Consider the following 24,988-nt stretch of genomic DNA (forward strand, 5'->3'; position numbering starts at 1 on the left):
GACAACACCAAGTTTTTCCAAGGACTCGGAACGCCTGGAGTCCTTGTACATTGATACGTGTGTTCATGGCTTGGTTCTGCACAGTGATGCAGCCACTTTGGTTTTGTTTTTTTTTTTAAAGATGACCGGTAAGGGGACCTTAACCCTTGACTTGGTGTTGTCAGCACCACATTCTCCCAGTGAGCGAACCAGCCATCCCTATATGGGATCCCAACCCGTGGCCTTGGTGTTATCAGCACCACACTCTCCCAAGTGAGCCACGGCCGGCCCCTGATGCAGCCACTTTGGAAAACAGGTTGACCTTTTCTCAGAAAGTTAAATATAAATTTATCATATGATCCAGCAATTCCAGTCCAAGTTATCAATAGAAATGAAAACATGTTCACACGAAGACTTGAGAATCATTATTCATTATTGCCCAAAGTAGGAAACCACCCAAATGTCCCTCTTCTGGTAATTGGATAAACGATGTGATACGGTGGGGTACTATTCAGCAATAAAATGAAATGAAATAGTCTTTTGGGCAGCAATGTGGATGAATCTCAGGAAGATACTAGGTGAAAGAGCCTACCATAAATTATTAACTAGCGCCTCAAGTTTGAAGCTTATTTCTAGTTTTTTGCTGTGACAAGTAATTGCGCATTAGGTATTCTTGAAGATACGTCTTTGTGCATTTTTGTAAGGAAAAATTCTCTAAGTGGAATTGCTAGGTTAGTGATCTTTTTTTTCTTTTTTTTTGTCTTTTTGTCTTTTTGTGACCGGCCGCACCGCGCTCAGCCAGCAAGCGAACCGGCCATCCCTATATAGGATCCGAACCCGCAGCGCAGCGCCGCACTCTCCCGAGTGCACCGCAGGGTCGGCCCTAGTGATCATTTTTATATGCTTATATCACCAGCATTTATTGAATACTTACTATGTACCAAGCACTATTAAAGTGCTCTTTCTACCCAGATTATCACATTTAATTCTCACAACAACCATGTGAGCTGTAGCTACTATTATTTTTCTCATTTTGCAGCTAAGGAAACTGAGGCACAGAGATATATTTTTTTTTAACTTGTTCCAAATTACACAGCTAAGAAGTTAATGCAAACCAGGATAGTCTGATTCTAGAGCTTGACCTCCTAGCTAAGACGTGAAGTATGTTTCTAGTTATGCACATTTTGAGAGGAGTTGTATTTATTTTCACGTCTCCTATTTGATCTTGTTCTATGCATAGAATTTTTTTTTTTTTTTTTTGGTCATTTTTGTGACCGGCCGCACCGCGCTCAGCCAGTGAGAGCACCGGCCATCCTTATATAGGATCTGAACTCGCGGGGGGAGCACTGCTGCGCTCCCAGCACCGCACTCTCCCAGCACCGCACTCTCAGTGCGCCATGGGGTCGGCCCGGAAATTTATTAATCTCAAAAAGTTGGGATAAACCAAGTATTTATCAAAGAGTCTTTCTTTTTCCTAACTGAAATGATTTCAGAAATGCACCATTTGAATGTTGTTTAATTTCAACAGGGACAAACACTCAAGAAAAAAAATCAATTCATTCAAAGGAACATTGTTATGATGGTGTACAAATATATAAATCTTTGAGCAGGTTAGTTTTTTCATGTAAATCATAACAGGTATTAGTCAGGTCAAACAGGCAGTGAATGCAGAGGGTGTTGTAATTCCTTTAGGTATATAAGCTTTACATCAGAATCACATTAGCTCCAAGCCCACTACAGATCTTCTGAATCAGAGATAGCGTATCCAGGAGGAGAGGTGACAGCTTCTTAAAACTTCATGGAGATTGTAACTCATGCTTTAGTCTGAGGAAACTGGTGTAGGATATACTCTCGATAAGGGATATGAAAAGTGCTGCATCTAGTATCTCAGACACCCAAAGGACATTTAACACCTCTCTGAGGAATGTTTGCAAGGAAAAAAGGCTTTTTAGTACCCAAAACATTTGGCTTACATTTTCTTGATTGTATGGACCTATAATTAATATTCTCTCACCTTTTCCCCCAAGGCTTCTAGAAGTAGATGGTGCTATCTGCCTTTATGTGGCCATCACTTATTTATTCATTCCTTAACCTGTGACATGTGCCTTCAAGTGCTGCTCTGAAACGCATCTGTTGAAACTGACATTTGAAAGGCATCATGCCCCTTTTAAGAGGAATCCGTCCTTTGCCCTCTCCTGTGTTTTTTCCTCCTTAACCGTTCTGTAGCCGTTGACACAGAGGTGCTGTGGCATCAGTTGAGTGTGGGATTCAGAGTCAGGTAGCGGAGGACCGCATGGAGGACCGCATGGCTGAAGCGCTGCATTGGCGCTCAGCGAGCCATCAGGGGGCCATTCCCGCTTGCTGGCTTTTGTGATCCCGTGCCCCGGCTTCCTTTCTGCGCGATAGCTGTAGGTACTTCCCTCTGGTTTTGGTGTCTAGGCCACCAGCTTTGATCTCGGGTACACCTGAGTTTGGGTTCTACCCCTGCCACAAGTGAGTTGTGTGACCTTGGAAATTAAATTTTCTGAGTTCTTTCCAAAGTCAGGTTTCCGGGCCGGCCTATGGCTCAGTTGGGAGAGCGTGGTGCTGATGACACCAAGTCAAGGTTAAGATCCCCCTACTGGTCATCTTTAAAAAAACAAAAGTTTTCCTTTCTGACATCAAACTGATCCCCTGTCATCTCTCCTCGGAAACCCGCTCTCTGTCATGTTCTCGTTCATGTTCTTTTCACCCTCCCAAAGTCATGGTCCCCGAGTGTCGAATCAATTCGTTCACGCTCCTGCTTGGGTCTATCTCTGGGTCCTCTCTGCAGTCGCCTCCACTGAGGCTCTCAAACCTTTCTTTGGTTTCAGTTCTCACTACAATAGTTTAGACCCTCATTACCCTGTCATTACCTTTTTTGTGTCATTCATCTCCATGAATGTCACCTCACTACCTCCGTGATTCCTTGTCCTCCCTGATCTGTGCTTTACATTCCTTGTTCTCTTATCAGATTCATCTTCCCAAAGTGGAGATTAGCAGGATTTTTCCCAAAGGGCCAAATAGTAAATATTTCAGGCTTTGTGGACCATACAGTCTTTGTTACAAATACTCAACTCTGCTGATGTAGTAGGAAAGCTGCTGCAGAAGTATATAACTGAGTGTGGCTGTGTTCCAATAGAATTTTATTTACAGAAATGAATGGTAGACCAGATTTGGTCCCCAGGCTGTAGTTTGCTGACCCTTGTCCTAAAGGACAGCTCAGGTAGTATCAGTGCTTGCTTGTATCACTTTGGGCATTCTCTAGCTTGAAAAATCAGGTCTGAATTCCTTAGCGTAGCATTTGAGATCTACTGTTATGTGACTCAGTTTAGCTTTGCATAGCTATATTTCTCTCTGATCTGCGTCAAGCATTTGCCACCAGATGGGACCAGCTCCTGTTCCTAGAGCGTGCCATGCTTTATCAGAGGATCTCATGGCTCTTCTGCTGGTTAAGGTCTTAGGGTGAGCACTCTGTGTATTCTTTTTAATTTTCCTTCCTCCCTCCTTCCTTCCCTCCTTTTCTCCCTTCCTCCCTGTAAAATTACCACTCCATAATATATCTTGAAATAATTCTCTCTAAAATGTTGACAGCAGGGTAGGATGATTTTCCCAGCTCCCCGCTTTCCTGTTCTTATCTAACATACATTGGTTTTAAGTGCTTGCTTTGCTTCAACATTGTCATTTGGAGAAGTTCGAATGATGCAATTACACAGGTTCAGGAAATACTCTCACAGGAGTCGCCCTGAATGGTAGTTCCCGATGCCCTCTGAGGTGCTGCTTGCTGTGTGTGTTAGTGGTGACTGCTGCACTGAGCTGCTTTGGGAGGCAGCCATATGGTAGTGTTCCGTCCCACCTGTCGTCTCAGCCTTGCATGTCGTGCTCAGTGGCGAAGGAACATCTCTATTTGGCCCCTGTATGTTTCTCCTCAGGGTTTAGGGACATTCCATATCAACTTTGTGGACACATCCCTTATGTGCCCTTGGGAGATGTTCCTAGCAACATTCTAAATCATTAATTTAAATATTTTTGAGTGCCTCGTGCTGAGTGTTGCTGGATTTTAACATAAAAGCAGTGGGGATGGAGGGTCACACAGATGGGAGGCGTGACAAGGACGTTCGATTTGGTTGATTGTGGAGGGTGGGGGGAGGATGAGTCAGGAGAGACTTCTAAGCTTCTCTAGGGAAGCTGGTTGAACACAGATGCTGTTCGGTAAAGAAGGAATCTATGAGGGGCAGGCCAGGGAAGACGCAGGGGCGCCGCGTGGGGCTGCCGCGTGGGCTGTGACAGTCCGTACGGGACTGAATGTGGTCACCTGGGGGAGGAGCTATGCAGAGCAGGAGTCATGCCAGGGACAGAAGCTGGTGGGGAGAAACCAAAACCAAAAACCACTTGTGTTGGGGATGTGGGGGGGAGTGTGTTGAAAGAAAAGGAAGAACACTGGAAGACAGTGAGTAGTATTTTAGAGATCAAAGGAGAATAGAGGTTCAGTAAGATGAGTGGCACTAAACGCTGCAGAGAGGGTTAATCAGGATTAGACCTGAACAATATTTGTTGCTTCTATTTAAAAGGGGGCAGGTTATTTGGAACTTTCCCCAGGGTAGTGTCATTGGAGTTGTGGGAGCAGAAGTCAGAAAGCAGCGGCTGGAGTGTGAAAGTAGGTGAGAAACCGGGAATAGGGACCATGGGCCAGCACTTCTGGTCTACATTAATGTGTCCACGGGTCACTGGAGACCTTGTTAACGTGCACATTCTGAATCAGTAGGTCTTGGGTGGATCTCCAGATTCTGCATTTCCAGCAACCTCCCAAGCAGTGGGGATGCTGCTATTCCGAGAACTGCCCAGACCTGCAGTTTCTCAAACTCTGGGCCCTGGAGCACTGAAGCAAACTCGCACGGGTGCTGTGGAATGTTTTTAGATTTCCAGGGAGATACAGCAGCCTCTGGTGGACCCCACGCCAGTAGATGGCCTTGATCCTTTCAGTGATGTCGTACCTTTGTGAAGCTGGGTTTTCGGTGCTCGCTATGATAAAAAGCACGCTGCCCAAAAAATCAGCGTGGAATGAGAATGGAGGCTTGTTGGTGTCCAATCTGATTCCAAGACTTGAAAAGTTAGGTGGTGCCCAACCAGCACTTAGTTGTTAGGACTTAAATGCTTACTAAGTGTTTGGGCCTCACTACTAATAACTGTTAGATATTTCTTTTGGCCTAGGAGTGCCACGGTAAAATTACTGAGACCAAAGGTTCTGAGCCAAAAAAGTTTGGGAACCGTTGACAGACCATTCTTCATAGAAACTTGCCTTTGGAGCCAAGGAGAGAGCGGAGAAGATTGGAGGGTAGCCAATGAGGAACTGAGGAGGGTTTATTTTAAAATAGAAGAGACAGGTATGCTGGGTAGGGAGCAGGGGATAGAGAGGCAGACGTGGCGTGGCAGATGCAGGAGGTGAGGGTGTTGACTTGGAGTGAAAGGTCTCTGCAGAGGTGAGGCGGCACCTGCACCCTGCTGTTCTAGGCATTGCCCCCAAACTAGCACCATGGGTTTGTTGGAAGAACCTCATGACCCACTCGGGACCTGCTGCAACAGAATGCACATTCTTAAACAAGACTCCTGGTGATTTGTATGCATGTTAAAATTTCAGGGGCACTCCAGGAGGCAGACCCTTACATAGGAGAAAGAATATCTCTTATTTATTCCACCACTGTATTGTGTACCTTGTACATTCTGGCCATTCTGACTGAGGGAGATGGGGTGATGAGGGTTTATAGGTTTAGGTAGATTTAGGAATCTGGGGGTAAGAAGTTGAAGACGTTTTCACCTGGTTGCCTTAATTATTTCAGGTAAATAGGAAACATCTCCATCTCGTGAATTAGAAAGTTGGGGCTGAAGCGTAGTGGCTGAGAGAGGTGGTGACAGGGATTTGAGATAGCTGTTTTGCAGAGTGCCAGCAAACCTGCCAGGAATGTAGAAATTGCTAAGCAGTTCTGAAGATCCAGGTGAGGTCAGAGACAGCTTTTAGTGGCGTCAGCCCGGATAGTTATAATTTTTTCCAGTGGTGCTGGGTAGCTTGGGCGGAGGAGCTGCAAAGATTGGATTAGTCTGAATTTGTTAGTTAGCAGGGTGAAGATGGGGAAGAAAAACTAACAAAACATCTGTGCTGAGTGTGGAAGGAACGAAGCCACCAGGAGGAAGAGGTGGGGACGAGGAAGGGTGGAAGCATCAGAGTTCTTGCTGAAAGCCAGTGGAAGGGCCACACGTCCTGGAGTTGGAGGAATCTGCCCTTGTCATTATCCACCAAGAGAGGAAAGTTCTTTCCTGTTATCTGCAGGTATTTAAAGGACCTCATGATGGATTAGATAGCAGGGAAGCAGTTTCAGTCTGGGTGACTGCTGGGATTCTGTTATTAGAGGCTGCTGGGACATAGTGTTATTCATCAACGAGGAATCGACCTCCAGTGAGCATTCTTTTGGAGGGGGCAGAGGGTGTGATGGGCGGGGGATGGAAGTGTTGTATTTGAGGTTAGATAGGGGAATATGTAGGTTGAGAAGGCTATTTAGACGTGGAACTCTAGAGAGGCCAGGTATGAAGACTGATTTGGGAGTCAGCGATATAACAGCACCTTCTCCGGGTCGCGTGTTTGTTGTTATTGGGCAGAAGACAAGCAGTTTGCGTGCATCGTCACAGTGTCATCAGCCCTCTGAGGCAGGCATCACGCCATGTGACAGATGAGGAGGTAGGCTTAGATGGACGTGCACGGTCGCGCAGCTGGCAACGGGTAGAACCAGGATTAGGAACCACGTCTGATTCTAAATCTGTCTTAGTCCATTTTTCATTGCTGTAACAGAATACCTGAGACTGGGTAATTTATAAAGAACAGAAATTTATTTCCAGTGACGTGCGCTGGAAAATCCAAGTGCACGTCACTGGCATCTGGTGAGGGCCTTCTTGCCATGCCTAGAGCTACGTTGGAAGATTGTGTAGTTTTGGTTCCTCCGTTCAGAGATAATGAAACCTGGCCCAGATGATATGGTCCAAGATCTCACCACCAGGTGGAGCAGGCAGATGGTGTGGGGACAGATTTCACAGTTGTACCAAAGTGAAGACAGTGTTCATATAAACGATTAAAATAAAATGAAACCAGGCACCTTGAGCCATTGCCTCGGGGACTACCCGAGGACCCAAGGTGTGGAGAATGGGACTGGACTCTCCCAACCAGGCACATTGTGCCAGCACCTTGGGGCCTGCCCAGGGACCTGGGGCATGGAGAAGGGGACTGAACCCCCCTCCCACAACCAGACTCACCACACCAGTGCCATGGGCGCTGCCAGGGGACCCGGGGCATGGTGAAGGGGACCAGACCCCCCTCCCACAACCAGGCACACCTCGCCAGTGCCTCAAGTCCCACCTGGGGACCTGGGGCAGGGAGAAGGGGACTGGACCCCCCTCCCACAACCAGGCGCACACTGCACCAGTGCCTCGGGACCCACTCAGGGACCTGGGGCATGGAATCGGGGACCAGACACTCTCCATAACCAGGCACACTGCCAACACCATGGAGCAGACCAAAAACATCTCCATGTGGGTGGCCCACCACAGCCACCACCATGATAACCATGGCTGCCATGAAGGCAGCTAGATGCCACAACCGCTGCACAGATGGCCCGCCAGCCACTGGATTGAGTTGACACAAGGAGAGTCACCAGCAGAGATAAAGAAAGGAGGAGGACATCTGTCTCCAGAGAGCCCATTTCATAGTGACGGAAGACACATCTGCTCTATGATAGTATTGGGGGACCTGCTCATGCCTCTCAGCATTGGATGGGTCATTTGGGCAGCAAATCAACAGAGTAACCATTATTCTTTCAGAGGGAGAGAAGAAATCTAGGGAAATTAGAGGGGGGCAGGAGGAGGGAGAGATAGATGGGGAGGAATTGGACAAGGGGCATAAAGAATAATTACAACTTGTAACAATATATATGCTAGTAATATTGATTTGATCAACATATCTCAATTTTGAACCCCAAAAATGTATCATCAATTTTGATTCAACACAAATTAAAAAACAAAAACAAACAAACAAAATAAGACTAAACTTAGTAGGATCTCTTAGATATGATAATGAAGACGTTTATGAAAGAAGAAGGGAATTAAGACTTATGGGACGCTTTCCTGTATTGTCTTGTTTTTTTTTTTTTTTTTTGGTCGTGACCGGCACTCAGCGGTCAGTCCTATATAGGATCCCAAACCCGCGGTGGGAGCGTCACCGCGCTGCCAGCGCAGCACTCTACCGAGTGCACCAGGGGCTCGGCCCTGTATTGTCTTGTTTGATGCTTGTTTGATGTCCTGACTTTTCAAATGAGGAAGTATCCGAAGCCTTGGGACATCTCCAGGGTCCCATAGCTGTTAGTCATAGCTAACATTAGCATTATCTGTGCACCATGTACTGTTTTAAGCACTTTATATGCACTAATTTAGTAGCTTTGCAGGTGGTATACTATTGTTTTCACTCAGAGGTTAAATAACCCCTCACTGGCTGTGCCACTTTGGGGCAGCGTTGGGGTTCAGGTGCCGGGAATCTGGCCTCAGAGCCACTGCTCTGAATCTCTGTCTTCCTTTTACTTTGCGCTCCCTTTTGCAGGGGTGAAAGCAAGTGTGCAATCCAGAAAGCACTACATAAGGTGTGGTGTTACATTTATCTGTCTGGATCCCTGTACTCTGGAGATTACAGGCCACTGGTAATGTGTCTTTCCCGCTAACCCCCCCTCACTTCCTGCTGCTGCTGGTCAGTGGACATTGCCCTCACCATTAGTCAGCACGCTTGCTCTGACGTGCCCCCAGAAGTGGATACAGGCTGCACCTATGGCCTGAGTACTGCAGAGTCTAGGAGAGTTGTTTAATGCACCATAGCTTTTTAGAGATTTTGTGTTGTTTGTTTTCTTGGGGCTGGCTGGTACGGGGATCAGAACCCTTGACCTTGGTGTTATAATACTGAGCTCTAACCAACTGAGCCACCTGGCCAGCTCTGCACTAGCTTTTTAGCAACACAGTGGCTGGTTTAAGTTTACGGTAACCAAAACGCCTCTAGGTGTTGTGTTTATTTTTTAAAGATGTTTATTCTTCCAGACTGCCTTAGCTCTGTGTACTCTAGTTTACTCTGTGCGGTGAGAGTAGTACCTGCCTCCCAGGCGCGGTGAATGTGGAGTGAAAGAATGATTGTGGAGTTGTCAGCACAGTGACGGGCACACAGTCATATCTCAGTACATGGTGGTGGCGGCTTATTACTTTTATTTGGTGTCGTTGGATTTTGCCGTTTTAAAAGTAGGATTTACTTTTCATTGTATTATCATCTGTTATGTTAATTTCAGGTCAGATCACATTGAATCTTCCTTCTTTTATTTGTGACATTGGCTTCCTTTCCCAACCCAACTTTGTATGAACTGTACCTTTTCCTACTCAGAAAAGTTACACTGGTAAGTTTATTTGTGTGATTCAAAGTCATTGATTAAAATGCAGGTTAGCTAGAGGCTACAGACAGAATAGAAAATCCTTCCAGGCGGACGGAGGGACGGAGGGGCCTGGACGTGGTCCGTGGGGAAGTAAACTGTTCATTTGTCCAGCTCACATTTCACCGTCTTAGTATCTAAATATGTGGGAGGGCTTTTTTTTTTTTTTTTTTTTTTTTTGAGGACTCTTTAAAAAGTATTTAGTTTGTTCTTCCCTCATAATTAATTTACTTACAATTCTCTCGAATTAAGTACAGGTCCTCATCTCGGGTGCTCCACCCTAAGACTTCTTGCAACATTCTGTTCAGGTTGACCATATCCTTGTAGCAGTGGCCACCTGCTACATATCCTGCATATCCTGTAGCAGTTTTCATCTCCTGGCCCTCCAGTCACTTTGGTTAGAGTCACTGGGTCCCCACACCCTCTAAAACCAAAATAAAGCGTTCCCTTGTAACAGGACATTTAGACATAATATTGAATAGCAGTCTGTAAAGTTCTGCCTGCAGTAAATTCACGTGTAATGATTTTGACCGGATGAGCAGGGTAGATCGGTTAATGGGTTTCAGCAAGCACTGGGTCGTAAAGATTAATCCTGGGCCAGCAGAAGACTGTGGGTCAGAGAGACAGGTGGCTCTGTGGAGTGGGGGATCCGGCAGCAGAGGGCACAGCCCACGGTCCCCGTGCATGAACGGAGTGCAAGAGAAATGCCTGAAAGTGGCTGATGGGTTTAGAGAACTTGACTTCTTGATAGTTGTTTTGAAAGTCTTGTCTTCGGTGTGTTTTTCTCAACCACCCGCCAGGAGGGTGTAGTTGAACGCTCTTCAGAATAAGCTGTGCTTAGTGCCAAAGTCAAGTCACAGGGCACTTAACGAAAACCAGCCTGTAGGCGGACTTCAGTGACTCTGCCTCTGTTTAGTTTACTTACGTGCTTGTGTCTACACTGTATAGTGTGTGTCTTGTTTTGCCCTTCCGTGCACGTGGAGAGTTGTTGTCTTTCAAATTTAAATTTCATAAGTTAACACTTCTGTCAACCTTTAGCAGAAGATGGTAAAACTCTACTTCTGGTTTAAAATTGTATTAAAGATGTTTATGTGCTCTCCTTTATCTCTGTATTTCTCTATCTGCCTCCTTCTATCTCTTTCTGCCTCTCTCAAGGTAAATCGTTAATTGATTTATTCACAGATGGCTGTGTTTGGCACTAGGGATATGGGGTAAACAAGACCTCGTTCACACCCTGTTGGAGTCCACCATGTGGTTGGGAAAACTCAGAAAATATAAAGGTGTCTAGGTATGGCGATTTATAAATAATTAGGCAACTCTGCTAAGAGTGATGTGAAAAAGCAAAGAACATTAAACTCATTAAAAGAGTAGAACAGAGTGGATAAAAGTGGAAGAGAGGGGAATGATTTTGAAACAGGGCCACACGTTGTTTTCCAAGGCCAGATCTGGCCAGCCCTGCAGTGGGGTGGATGGGCCGGTTACACACTCCAGCTCTTAAGGCCTCGACAAATTTATTTGTCACATGGAGATGGTCACTTTCCTGCATAACTCATGGAGTCATTGCAGGATTGAAAGGAGAGACGCTGTCTGGGAGCGCTGCAAACTGGAGTTGACAGTCTTACAGATGTTGTGACTTAAATCTGTCTGCCCTGCCACAAAAACTTTTCAAGAGGTTTGGTTATCTGCTTACAAAGGGAGTTACACTATTATTACCAAAACAATCAGCTCCTTATTGTTGGAGTTACTGATACCTTAAGGATCTGGCTTACAGGTTTGTGACCGGTCCTGTCAGCTCCTTTCCTGCTCGAGTGAATGAAAACCTACAGATCTGAATGTGTCACTTCCTTGTGTAAAGCTCTTCGGTGGCTCCCTGTTGTCCACAGGGTGAGGTCCACGTTCGTTATCGGGCCTTCTGAGCATACAGGCAGGGCCTTGGACCTGTCCAGCCTCGCCGGTCGCCCTCCCTGCCTCGCACAGGAGGTCCCTGCTGCTTGTGGCGTACAGGTGGCGCACATCTGCATGCGCACTGTGCACTTTCTTCCTGGAACGTTCTTGCTCGCCTCCTCTCTCTGGCTAATTCATATTCTTTCTTCAGGATCCAGTTTTGGTGGCCTCCGCTGAGCTCAGCTTCCCCCCTCAGCGAAGTCCCCAGTGCGTGCTCTGGTCCTCTTACTTGTGGGCTGTGTTGAGGTGACCCATGCTCCTCTGTCCTGATGGCATGTCCCGGCAGTGCTTTCCACACACGCCAACTGGCCATGTCCAGAGCAGAGCTGCTGTCCCCCGTCCCGTGCTCAGGCAGCACCACCTTTGTCTCTGCCTGTTTGTGGGAATCCCACTTCTCCAGGTGCTCGAACCACAACCGCAGCGTCTTCCTCTCTCTCACCCCATACTAGTCTTTCTGGAAATGCTGCCGATGCTGCTTCCCAATAGGAGGAGTCTCCAGCACGTGTTGCCAGCAGCCAGCAGCTGCCTGATCCCTGGCAGTAGCCTCCTGACCTGTCCTCGGCTTCGGTCTGTTACCACAACAGAGGTTGGCAGACTTTTCCTGCGACGGTAAAAGATCTAGGCTGTGTGGACCCCATGCTCCCTGTCCAAGCACAGAAGCAGCCAGAGACGAAATATAAATGGACGAGTGGGGCTGTTTTCCAACAAAACTTTATTTACACACACAGGCGGTGGCCAGCGTGTGCTCTGCGCAGCAGCCATGCAGCTCAGAACCCTCCGGGAACTTCCCTCTTACGTCGTCTCTGTCGTGTCTCTAAAGCCCTGCAGCATGCCTGCCCCCAGCCTTTCACCCGTCCGACTCCATGCTTTGCTCTCTGCTCAGCCAGGCCAGACCTCCTCCCCTCAGCTGTGCAATGCACGCTGCCACCTGAGGGTCCCTGCACCTGTCATTCCTCCTGCCTGGAGCATTCATCCCTCATCCCTTTCAAATCCACCCACGTGTCAGCTTCTCGGTCGGGTCTTGCCTGACTCCCTGTACATGGTTACACCTAGCGGTGTGGTCCCCGTTCCCTGCTATTTGTGTTCTTCGTAATACTGACTTAATTCTTTTGTCCTTTCTTTTCCTGCTAGAATATATGTTCCCTGGAGGCAGTTAACTTTTTTGTCTGTTCTGCTCATTGTTGTGTCCCCAAGATCTGAGTAGTGCCTGACATGTAGCAGCTGCTCAGTGAATATTTGAATCAACACGTAGTGGATGTTTTTAAGGTTTTTTTTTTTTAGTGAGTTCTTCTCTCACCACCACCAAATCCTGCTCCATGTTTTTCATGTTGCTTGAAATGTCCTGCCCTCTCTGCCCGCCTTCCCTGGCTCTCGCCCCACCTGACATCAGTAGCCTCTGTCTCCCACAGCATCTAGTCCATCCTCTGCAGCAGTGATTATTTTATTACTTTTCAAACTCCTCCATTTTTGGCTCTCTGCCAGGCAGAATTGAGTGCTGCTTTAAAAGTACAGGATCCCAGGCCTCATTCCACACCTACTAAGTCATCATTTCAAGTGGAGGGGCTGCGAACCAGTGCAGTTTGGGAGTAGCCTGGGGGAGTCTTACTGAGCCCATGTGGCCAGCTCTGGCTTCTGGGGTGAAGCGAGTCAGCAAGCGCCTTGAGGAGCTGCCCACCTTGCCGCCCGGCCTGCCATGTGCTGCACACTGCACGTCGCCTTCAGCGGTGTTTCCCCCCAGCCTTTCTCTAAGGTGCCATTTGGTCTCGATTCTTGTGGATATTCTGTTCCCTCTACTTGGAATCTTCTGCTCTGGCAGACTTCTCTTTTAATCCTTCAGAAGTCTGTCTGTTTGTCACTTTCTCCATGAAGTCTTTTCTGATGCCCGCTCCCAGGACAGAGCTACTCACGTCCTTGCTGCCTGGGCACTTTGCGTAAGACTGTCGTTTTTACACTGCACTTTGTGCTTCTGCATGGCTGTCTCCCTGTTGTGACCCGACCTGAGCCCATAGTTGCTCACAGGTATTCGTTTCTTTTTGAGAGATAGCACTGACATTCGGAAGCTGTGTGTGAGTGCGTGCTATAGACCTCTTCTTCCAGATAGCATGTTCCTGTGGGAGCAGAACTCAAGTTCTTCCCACGTGCAAAAATCTATAGCAAGCAAGCACAAAATAGTCTTATAAACTGTTTTATAAGTTAGATGAAGTCCCTACTCTCCACCCTTTTAGGACCTCTGACAAGCACCTTTTAGGAAAAGTTTATTCAAGACAAAAGTGCTGGTCTGCTTTTAGGACTCAGCTTAACCTAGCTGGGATCAGACAACAGAATTCCTGATAAGCGGAGTAAGTAACCACAGAACCAGCAGAAATCTGAAGGCCCAGGGTACAGTGCCAAAGAGTACAGGCCGCTGGGTTCACTAGGTTTGTGTGTACAAACCATGTTCACATGAGAGCGGTGGTCCCTAGACAGTATTTGTAGCCAAACCAGCTATCTTGAATTCCACTCATCTCTAGTACTGTAGTAATGTCTGACATCCACGGTGCTAATGACCAGCCTCTCCAGCTTTGAGGAGAGAGAAGGATCCTCTTCTTGCTGCAGTGAAGTTTTTTTGGTAGAAGCTACACCCATGAACCAGTGATTGCGTATATCCAGTCATGGTTTTGGGTGTTAGTTAACTGCTCCAGGATGAATATCAGGAATCTCTAAGCCATGTCCTCTTGTCCATTAAAGCAAATAAATACTTGTTACTCTCTATGCTGAAATAATTTAAATAATTTAAGTCACACCTCTCTTCTGGCCTCTGGAATTGAAACAGATGTTTAACGTTTAATCTCTTTGTCCCCATGCCTAGTGCAACGCCCATTCGGTGGACCTCAGGAAGTTTGTCATGTCAGATAGCTACGTGTTTTGTTTAGTTTGTTGGTCTGTTTTTATTTTTGTCTTAATACTAAGTTGTAGACTCTGCCAAGGAGTTATATTAGTAACATAGTAAGTTTGTCTTAGCTGTCGGAGCGTGTGTCTTAACAGTGGCCTCTCCTTGCATGGGTGGAATGAGGTTGTGTCACTGCCGGGTGGGGAAGAGGCTGAGGTCTCCTTGGGACCCCCAGCTTCCCGTGGAGAGAGGGTGCTCTGTCCTCCTGAAGTGTGTGGTCGGGGGTGTCGTGCATGGCCTAAGTACAGAGCCCTGCGGGGAGTCTAAGGAAGAGTTGTGTGGAGCTGGAGTGGTTGTAGCCAAGGTTATCAAATTATAGATCCCTGTTCTGACAGCACCAGACTGCTTCACCATGTGGATTCTGCATTTGTAAAGTATAACTTTGCCAGTTCCTTGCTGACAGAGCACTGACGCGTTGTGTATCTCCAGATTACACCGCCTGTTGGGAGCGGTACTCTTAAGCAAGTCAACTTTTAAATGTGTATTTATGTTTTTCTCTTGAGCCAGAATTGGGGCCCAATAAGAAAAGTAGTCTGTTTGATATTAGATTTTTAAACAATCCATCATTCTTGGGCCATTTGGAGAGTGATTTGGTGCAGTGCTGTTTATTATCTTTCTTTTTTTCCTGCATTTCTCATATTCCTATAAGTCTACTAAGAGGAGTCTCTTGGACTTTTAAAAACTTTAATTTATATTGATAATTATATGGTTTTACTCTGCCTTCCTGCCCAAATAATAAGTACCTTGTATTAAAGTATTCCACAGGAGTGTAGTAAAAATGCAGAAAGGGTTGCTGTATTGCACGGCAGAGGTTCATCCCTCCTGAAAGTCAGGAAAGGATGAACAGCCCATCAGAAAGTAGGTAAACATGTGAGTAAGCAGTTAACAAACGGAGAATTAAATGGCCAATAAAAACGGGAAATGTTGACTTTCACACGTAGTCAAGAGCCGCATGACGACTGCCAGACCGCATGTGGGGCAGCCGTCAGAGCGTCGCACTGTGCCGTGTCGCCCGGGTGCGGTGGCCACACCACCCAGGGCTGGTGAGTGCACTCTGATGTTCTCACTGAGGCCACATCGCCAGACGTATCCCCATTATTAAGTATGACTGTATACGAGGTAATTAAAACATTAATAAGACAAATTTTCATCTATCAAATTGGGCAATTTTTAAAAGAATAAACTTCACACCCAGTGTGGCAGGTGGCGGGCAGCTGTGCACACTCCTGCACGGCCGGTGGGTTACGAGCTAACGTAGCCGTCCTGGAGAGCAGTTCAGCAGTCAGACGGTGTTAAAGCCCATGATTTCACTTCTGGTAATTTGCTTTTGGAGAAGCACCGTTTACCAGGGTAGGGCTCCTAAACTGTTGTTGATTACAATGTTGTTTATAATAGCAACATTTTTTAAAAATAAGGAAACAACCTAAATGCCTTCTTTAAGTCCTTTTTAAAAATATGTATTTATCTCTTGCTGTCTGGCTTGTTTTGAAGAAAAAAATATGTATGTAATGTGTTTGTCATTTAGTTAGTCAAAAGATTAGTCAAATAATTTACGGTGAGTCACCTTTTGACCACTTAGTCACTGAGCCATTTCCTGGGCTCAGGAAGCAACAAGGCTTCAGAAGTGTTTACTCTAAATGAGTCTGTTCCGTAAGAATCTGTCCTTTGCTCTCTTTGCTCCCTGCCCTTTCTGCTGTGGCCATCTGTGGCAGCCACGTGGCTTCAATGTCCCATGCGAAGATGGCTCCTAAATCCACATCTCCAGCCATGGCTTCTGTCTGGAGTTCCAGATTTGCATTTATTTCTGACTGCCTTTTGAACATCACCTGGATGGCTCCCAGCATGGCAAACTCAGTATGTCCAGAACAATGAACTCATCTCACCCAAACCCGTGCTCCCTGCCTGCTTCAATGGTCTGTGAAGCTCGGAGTCAGCCGGACACGTGCCCTCTTAAACCATCTCTGACTCAGCTGTGCCTTGCTGTCTGTGAAAGCATCGCAGAGTCCTTTCACTTTTCCCATGTCCATGTCCCCTGCCCGCCACTTGGCCTCTGCTCCGTCTGTCCCCGCCCTTCCCACAGCCCCGCTGCTGTAGCAGACAGTGATTCCCGTCGCTGCTGCGTCCCCACTGGTCTTCCCAGTGTCATCCTTTTTCTGCCCCCTTTTCCGACTTCGCCTTCCATTCTGCTTGTCATGTTTCTGAAGGACAGTTCTGATCATGTCACTCCCCTGCGCAAAAACAATGGCTTCCCTCCACCTCCAGCATGAGGGTCGCTCTCCATAAGGAGGTGTTCCAGGTTGTCCAGAGTCTGGCACCAGTCACCTGCTCAGTTTTCTTTCCCCTTCTCAAGACTGTGTGCTTCAGCAGATCTCAATTTTCCTTTCACCAAATGTGTTCTGTATTTTCTTGCCTTTCAAACTTTCCTTATTCAATACACTCTGTTTGAAATGGCCACTTTTCCAACTTCATGTGTTTCTCTTAAGCTCAGCTCAGATGCTGCCTACTGCACTGCCTGCACGAGCTGCCTGCACCCTCCCGCACCTCCCTGCACTTGCTCGGCCCTGTCCTCTCTGCCCATGGGGACCAAGGCTGTCCAGAGACACTGCACTTGCTCTGTCACTCTGTTCTTCTTTTTCAGTGCTAGTTTCATTTTTACCGTGATACAGATTTGAGAAATTTACCTCCCAAAGCATAAAGTCTGAGCTTATTTATGGCGAGATACGTTACGTACAACACTGAAGCTTAGCAGTGTTAAAATGGAAGATGTGTGCAGCTGGCCCTTCTCCCCTAGACCTGTTTCATATGCTTGTTAGTACAGTGAACGAAATACCTAGCTTTTTATGAAGTTTATAATGATATGTTTTAGCATATGAGATTGACCTAATCTAAGCAAGTATAATTAACACCCCCCCAACCCCCCCAGTTTCAAAAACTAGACTCTTTTTATAGTAGATGCCAACTTGCTCTTTGTTTCTTTTGGTGGTCTCTCTTCCCCCATATTTGAGCTAGATTTGTGTAGACCCCCGAAGCACTGATAGAGGTGGGTGTGTGTGCGGCAGGAGTGGGTGGGGAAAGACTTGCAGGGTGGACTGTACCTGGGAAGCAGCTCTCGCAGCAGATCTCTGCGTGGGAGATCGAGCGTCACGCTTGCGCCTCTGCAGCGCTTGCGCCTCTGCAGCGGCTGGTGGCCATGGGGACTGTGCTACCAGGTTCATGGGAGCTCTTAGGCAGACTGAGTACAGCCTCACTGGAGCAGAGATGAGGAAGGAAACAGGGAGGTGTTTCCCTGCAGACTGCCTCCTTTTGATTCCTACCTCCGCATGGCTTAGAGTCTCTGCGGCCTTTGGCAAGTTTTTTCTTCTCACCATGGTTCAGTTTTCTGATCTCTAAGATGGGGAGATTAATAGTCCTGGCTCTTAGGTTTGCTGTGAGGACTGACAGATAACCCCTGGCCTGTGGTGAGTGATTAGTAAGTGTTAGCCACCGCCCCTGCAAAGTGCTGTGTGCCTGAGGCACACGTCTCTGTGGGATTCACTTTCAGATAGCAAGCCTGTCCCCGTTCATGGCAAAAAGAGTGGTTTGATAATGCATCAAATTTTAGTTCTCTTAGCTTTGAATTTGTTTTAAGTAATTGAGTTCAAAAAGAAAAACCAAAACAAAAGCCTTCCAGTGCCAGAAATAAATGCCTGCAGATTCCAAAGAGGGATTGCAAACCTCTTCCTTCCTTTTATGCTCAGAGTGAAAAACAAATTTATGGTGTTTCCTATCTTAAGAACATCCTCAATCATGTATATTTTCATATCAAAAAGGAAAAAATAGTATTTAATTGTTCTGTTTATGTTTCAATAGGCTTTTCTCAGTGGGAGCTGAAATTCTTAAAGCTGGTTTCTCTCTGAGATGGCAGAGTAGGAACACACCTCAGAGTGATGTCGTGGGCTGTCGTGGGCTGTCCTGTCTCCTCCTCAGGCTTCCTGGTTGCTGGGTTCCACCGGTGTTTTCATCTCATCCTTTTTACAACAGTGATCATGGAGTTAGATGGAGATAGTTGAGCTCTCTTAGGCAGTATAGAACTTAACACAATTTAATTAAATTTAAATTTTGTTTTTAAAACTTTTCTTTTACTGCATCTTTTATTTTTTCAAAAAGTTTGACTTGGGATTCAGATACAGGAGCCAGCTAGCCAGCTAAGTGCTGCCCCTGGCCGAAGGCTGGGCTGAAACCTGTTTGTATGGGCTCCTCATGTCACCTCCTCCCCAGCCAGCGCCCACCCTAGACACTCCCATGTCACGCAAGGGTGCTCAGGAAAGCAGTTTGGAAGTGACTGGTGCAAACAGGCCCCGTGTTGGGGCGTAGTCCTGGTATCCAGGATTTTGTTTCGCTCTGGGACATCTGGCTTGTCTGGACCATTGCTGAGAATCTCCTTCCCCACCTGATGCATGCTATTAAACTGCTCCTTCAGCTCGAGTTCATTCCAGCTGATGCAAGCTCCACGAACAGGCTGCAAGCCCCAGGGTGACCCTGGGCTCCTCTCCACTTGGAATCATTCGCTGGTCATGCTGGTTTCTGCCTTCAGAATACATCCTGCGTTGCCATCCTGGGCCCAGCCTCTGGTGTCTCTTGTGGAAGCACCGCTGTAGCCAGTGCAGCCTTTTCCACGCCTTCCGCCCTGTGTCTAGTGTGGTGCTTGGTTGCATGGGTCCTGGAAGCAGATTCCCTGTGCTTACATGTCCTGTGACTTTGAGAACTGTAATAGCTTTTCTGGGCCTTCATTTCCTTAACAGTTAGATGAGAACAGTGACGCTGTCCACCTCCCGGGGGGGTGTCACAGAGTTACTGCACATGCATTACTTGGCGTAGGCTCAGCATGTAGTAAGCGCAGAAAACATGGGGTGGTGAGTGATGGGAGCTCTGTGCAGTTGTTTTTTGTCCAAAAAGAATTGTAACTGGTCTTCTTAAAACGTAAGTCAGGTGCATTCTCCGCAGCTTCCCGCCACTGTTGGAACAGTGGCCGTCCCTCCCCTGGCTGTGGCCCTGTGGTGCCTGGTGTGCTGGCTCTGCAGTGTCCGCCCCTTCCCTCATCCGGTCTTGCTCTCTGGAACACCGGGTGTCATTCTGTATTCCTTGCTCGACTTAGTTGTTTCATATCTTAGGAGAAGGTAACTTTTTGCTACCTAACATTAAACTACGTATCTGTTTGTTGGCTGTTTGCCCCTCTGACCGATGTCACAACGGGTGAGAGTAGGGGCTTTGTCTCTCCTGTTCATGGTTTTAGCCCCAGCACCTCTCATGTCCCCAGTGGGAGCTCAAGAGGTGTCTGTTAAATGATGGATGGCACCGGACAGGTGGGCGAGGACCATTTCTCCTACTTTACACAAGAGATGCCCAGGTTGCCAGAGAGTTGGAGAGGCCCAAATTCACTTTTTTGAGATGAGATCACTTAGGGGAGAGTTTGGATGGGTTTTTTTTTTTTTTTTTTTTTGCCTCCTATTCTTTTTTATGAATAAGAATGTATCATGTAATTCACCGTAATTATCTCAATTAACCACAGATTAACTGCATTGTTAAGTTAGTGCCCTCTTACAGTTACTGTACAAGGTCTGCTGCATAAGCCTCTCCCTGGCAGTGAGTGACAAGGGAATGATGTGGGTTCATCTTTTATGGAGAATCTTAAGCCCGTGCCGTGCTCCCTGTAATTACCAGCCTGCAGCCCAGAGACGGTGCTTGTGAGGTCTGCCTGCGCCAGGAAGAATAGAGACAGATGGAATAATGTTTGCCAAAAATTCTACTTCTGATAAAGAACGTTCAGGGGGTCTAGGAAAACGGTGTTTTTTAAGGATTTGGGTTTAGAATGTTTCCTGGTCTCTCAGGGATGGAACCACTGAGTCACTTTTTCTCTGGTCAGTTGAGTGTGAACTTAGTTTGTTTTTTTTAATCTTTGAACGTGAATTTTAAAAGTTAGCTTTTGTTATTTACCTTGTATGTGATGGTAAGTTAATTACCATTTGATAACTTTATATACTGATTCGTTGCCTTTAACCTAAGACTGATCCATTGATTTTAATAGAACAAGAAACAAAGGTTTCGGGAATTACTGGTAGCCTCAGGCACTTCTGTCTTTGTTTTCTTCATATCTAATTCCTGAGAATTTTTTAAAAAATTATCCTTCCCAATTTCAGTTGATTATCATGTATTACACTCCTGGAATACGTAGATTATTTGTGCTTTTTATTTTGGGTCTCTCTTCCACCTTCATGCTCAACACTGAACAGTCTTCTGAACCGTATCTTGTTATAATGTGAGCCAAAAAGAGATTTTCTTTCTGATTTAAAGAGGGACACATGCTAACTTGTTTAGTCTTTTTTTTTTTTTTTTTGGTAAATCACTGACATTAAATGAGTTAATGTTTGGAGCTGACCTTCCAAATTATGCCTGTCCAAATTGGTACCATTCAGAAATAGTGTCGGATGGGCTGCTTGGGACAGTTCAGCTGTCAGGTTTAGCTGTCAGATGGTGACGGAGGTGTTCTGAGGTGGGCTCAGGGAGGGGAGAAATCCCCCACGGGGCAGGACAGAATTCACTTGAGCTTGGCTTTCAAGATGTAGAAAGGTCGTGAAAGAGGGGCTTTGAAGCCCTCTGACCTCGGGGTTGAGCCGGGGCGTGTGGCTTGTGACCGCCCAGGGTTGGCAGCAGAGATGCTGGCCCTTCCCAGCCCCGTGCAGCAGGACCCACGTCCCCGCCCCGTGTTCCTCATCGACGTCAGCAAAGAACAGCTTCATGTCTTATCTACAGTGTGGTTTCTATTAGAGAGAAGAATTAAGTGTAAGTCAGAGTAGACAGAAGCCAGCCATCTCTATAAGCTGTTTTCCCTCTTTATTCGTACACGGACTTACTAAACCATTGTTGTTATTACAGGCCATGGTTGCTTGTTATCCAGGCAATGGAACGGGTTATGTGCGTCACGTGGATAATCCAAATGGAGATGGAAGATGTGTGACATGTATATATTATCTTAATAAAGACTGGGATGCCAAGGTATGCAGTCCAATTGAGCATTTTTTTCTCACAGGTATTTTTTTCTCCCAAATATTAAGATTCATATTCCTCACAGGTGAGACTGTCTTTAAACACATGGAATAGTTAAAATTTTCTCTCTTAAATTTGTCTCAGTCTCAGGTATTAGGAGAGGATTTTTGTAAAATGGAACAAATACTAAATACCTGGTGTGACATAGTTAACAATATGGTGTTGTGCACTTAAAAATTTAAGAGGGTAGATCTTATGTTCAGTGTTCTCTAACTGCAAAAAAAGAGAAAGAATGAAAGAAAGAAAAGGCAAAGGGACACAGGAATCTTTGGGAAGTGATGGATAAGTTTACCTCGATTGCAGTGATTGGTGGTATCAGGATGTGTTCAAACTCTCTAAATTGTATGCATTAAGTATGTGTACTTTTTTGTACATCAATTATACCTCAATAAAGCTGTATAGAAAAGTACTAATATATCTTAAAAAGTGAATTCACTTATTTTCAGATATTAAAGCATTTACCTAAAATGTAACGAACTTTTACAAAAGTGACCATTATTCAAATATCTTCCTTTTATAAAGTTTTCATAAAAAGCACTTCTGAGAATGATTGTTTTATAATGGCTTTTGGGGAAGATTACCTGTAAGTAATTGTTATGGATTATTTGCTATTTTATTCTTTGCATTTTTGTAGAGATGTTATATGGCATTGGGTTGTTGAATTAAATATGGGAGGCAGGATTCTGTCTTCCCCTGATTATGGAAAAACTAGAAGTTTATTAATACTGACAAACCCTGTAAAACCAATTAGAATGTACAATATATTTAATCTCTTTTATTTTAAATACGTATTCCCTTAATATTAACCTGAGTTTTTTAAAATTTAAGTTATTTTTTAAAGTATGTCACGTATTATTGCCTTGGAGGTTGTATAGACAGATTTTTTTTGGTTGTTTTTTAAAAATCTTCACATCTTTTAAAACGTTCAAATAGAAAAGTGAACAGTTTATAGCTCGTTGGATTTTTGCAAGGTGAACACACCCGTGTAGCCACGGTGGTTTATTTAAAAATCAAATAACCTTTAAAACACCTTTCTCTCCTCCTCACCCCAGACACACAAATGGAAAACACCGAAGTTTTAAATGTGCAAAAACCTAATCCCACCCTAAAAAAGTGTTTTAAATTTAGAATATGCTCAGAGCGCTCCAGTATTCTTTCTATAGCGTACTGATTGAAAGTTTCCTCTTCCTAGTCCAAGTTCAAAATGGAGGTAAGTTTACTGCTAAGTGGATATCCTAACGTGTGGATTCTATTAAGCTCTTTCTAGGCTGATCTGTTAATTTTTATAGGACCTAGTCAAGGTCATTAATATATAGCTTTTAAATAAGTACATAGAAAAAAGTCCCTAGTATTTTTATATGTAGAACAGAAAACTTGCATTGCAAGAATGCACTGATTAGATACAGTGTACCAGACACTGTTCATGGGGTCGGACAAAAGTGGAAATATTCCTTGCAGAGCCACACGTCTGCAGGAGGGCATGTGTCAGTCCAGTGACAATTATAACGGTTGTGCCTAGTGTCAGGGCAGATTGGCATGGGAACGCATCAGAGGTCAGGGGAGGTTTCCCAGAGGAAGAACAGAAGTGTCGACTGGCCATTTCTCTTTGAACACTTTGAACAGGTCACCTGTGATATTCCCAGTGACTCCAGTCAAAGGGCAGGGGGTGGGAAAAACGAGGACATGTCACCATGTGGAGGGTCTTTAGACATTTGCACGGGTGCTTGGGGAATCACTCTGAGCCACATGGAACCTGAGGAGGGCAGGTGAAGGTACCAGGTCGCTAGAAGTTAAGGTACCTGAGGATGAGCCTGGTAAACATTTACTCTAACTACAGGTTCTAGGCGTAGGCGCGAACTCCGTGTTGTCCTGATCAGGTATTAAAGTTCTTTTCAGTTTTAAGGGTCTGTCTGCTTTGGAGTTTAGTTATTCGAGGGTAAAGAGCTCCTTGAATGGGTGGGTTTTGCCTAGTTCTAGTCTCCCCAGGACTGTGCGCCCTGCGAGGGCCAGAGCTGTCTGCATTGTCTCTGGGCTGCACCACGCCCACTGCAGGTGCAGGTGCAGCGGCGGCTCAGTCAGCATTGGGATGAGCAGGTGAGTCACTCAGTCCCAACAGAGTAATAATCGTAGGGAAATAATAAGAATCTGTTGTGCGTGGAATCAAGTTTTGTAACCAGTCTGGAAAGGGACAGCCACAGGTTCTAGTAATGACCACAGTGCTGATGGCGGTCACGATGATGGTGATGAAAAATGGCGACACTTCCTGCCGTTGTAGTGAATTCTTCAAACGAGAGGCATTAACTCGTGACTGCCCATGTAAGTGTCGTTGAACTTTAAAATATGATATTTTAAGAGTAGGTTAAGCAAACCATTAGCATACATAAATAAGACTTGTTTATTACTACTTTTCAGAACTTTCAGACATCATTTTAGGACTTATGAATTTGGACAGTATTTATCTGTTTTATCAAATATTTACAAAAATCCCTAAAACAGGAAATGAATTTTTTCTTACATCAGTGCATGCACTTAGAGTCTCAGCTCTCATTCGTGCCCTGTTAATAGAGATGCGTTTGTGAGTAATCCAGTTTAGAATTTTGATTCACTGAAATAGGCTTCTTCCCCCCTAAATTTAATCTTGTCGCATTCTTGGGCCCTCAGACTTACATATTCGACTCTCTTCCTAGGTAAGTGGAGGTATACTTCGAATTTTTCCAGAAGGCAAAGCCCAGTTTGCTGACATTGAACCCAAATTTGATAGACTGCTGTTTTTCTGGTCTGACCGTCGCAACCCTCATGAAGTACAACCAGCATACGCTACAAGGTAGTGTCCCTTTGAGAACAACGTGGTTGAGAGATGGGCAGGGCAGAGGGTCCCGGGAGGGACCTGAACGCTTTCTGTTGAGTGTGTTTCTGCTTCTCGGCACTCTGTCTCGCGTCTCGCCGTCGCTGTGGTCTGAGTGGCAGTGCGCCGTGTGTGCTGGATGCCTGGTCCCTTCGCATGGCCCCTCCTGCTTGGGGAGGGACAAGAGGCCTGGGCCGTCTTTCTTGTCCTGCTTCCTGCTCTGTGTGTCCCTTCCTACCATCTGTTGGCATTCTATGAGAGAGTTTCACTTGGGGGACAGAGATGGAGAAGGGCAGCTTTGTTAAAGGTGGCCGAGAGAGAAAAACAGGGACAGCGTGTGAAAATGCACAGAGTAGGAGCAGAGGTAAGCGGGGCGTGGGCGGAAGGGAGGCGCAGGGCTCATGCTGGGAGCAGCGTCTGTTTCATTGTGCGAGCGCTCTCTTTTCTGCAAGGTTTCGTGTTCTAGACCTAGTATTTTTCATGCCTTCTTTTAAGTGCTTTCTTTTTTTAGCCATGTATTACGAGTTACCTAAAATAGTAGGACTGTTAGACGATGTGGCAGGCATTTTTTAGGAAAGGAAGTATCTGTAGGAAAACAGTGCTGTTCTGCAAATACCTGTTTTCCACTATAGAAAGGACTTGGACATTCTGATAGCAAGTTGCTGGCATCCAGCTGCTGTGTCTGCTCAG

At 45.8% G+C, this 24,988-nt stretch overlaps 1 protein-coding gene across 1 annotated transcript in view; it reads left to right on the forward strand.

Moving 5' to 3' along the window:
* Positions 1 to 24,988, forward strand: part of EGLN1 (egl-9 family hypoxia inducible factor 1) — a 47,234-nt gene that overhangs the window by 16,832 nt on the left and 5,414 nt on the right. The window contains exons 2-3 of the mRNA XM_063082694.1: positions 21,283 to 21,402; positions 24,141 to 24,277. Of these exons, the coding sequence (XP_062938764.1) occupies positions 21,283 to 21,402; positions 24,141 to 24,277 (257 nt within the window). The remainder of the gene's footprint in view (positions 1 to 21,282; positions 21,403 to 24,140; positions 24,278 to 24,988) is intronic.

The sequence above is a fragment of the Cynocephalus volans genome, chromosome 18 (assembly GCF_027409185.1).
Source record: "Cynocephalus volans isolate mCynVol1 chromosome 18, mCynVol1.pri, whole genome shotgun sequence".
Lineage (NCBI taxonomy): Eukaryota > Metazoa > Chordata > Mammalia > Dermoptera > Cynocephalidae > Cynocephalus > Cynocephalus volans.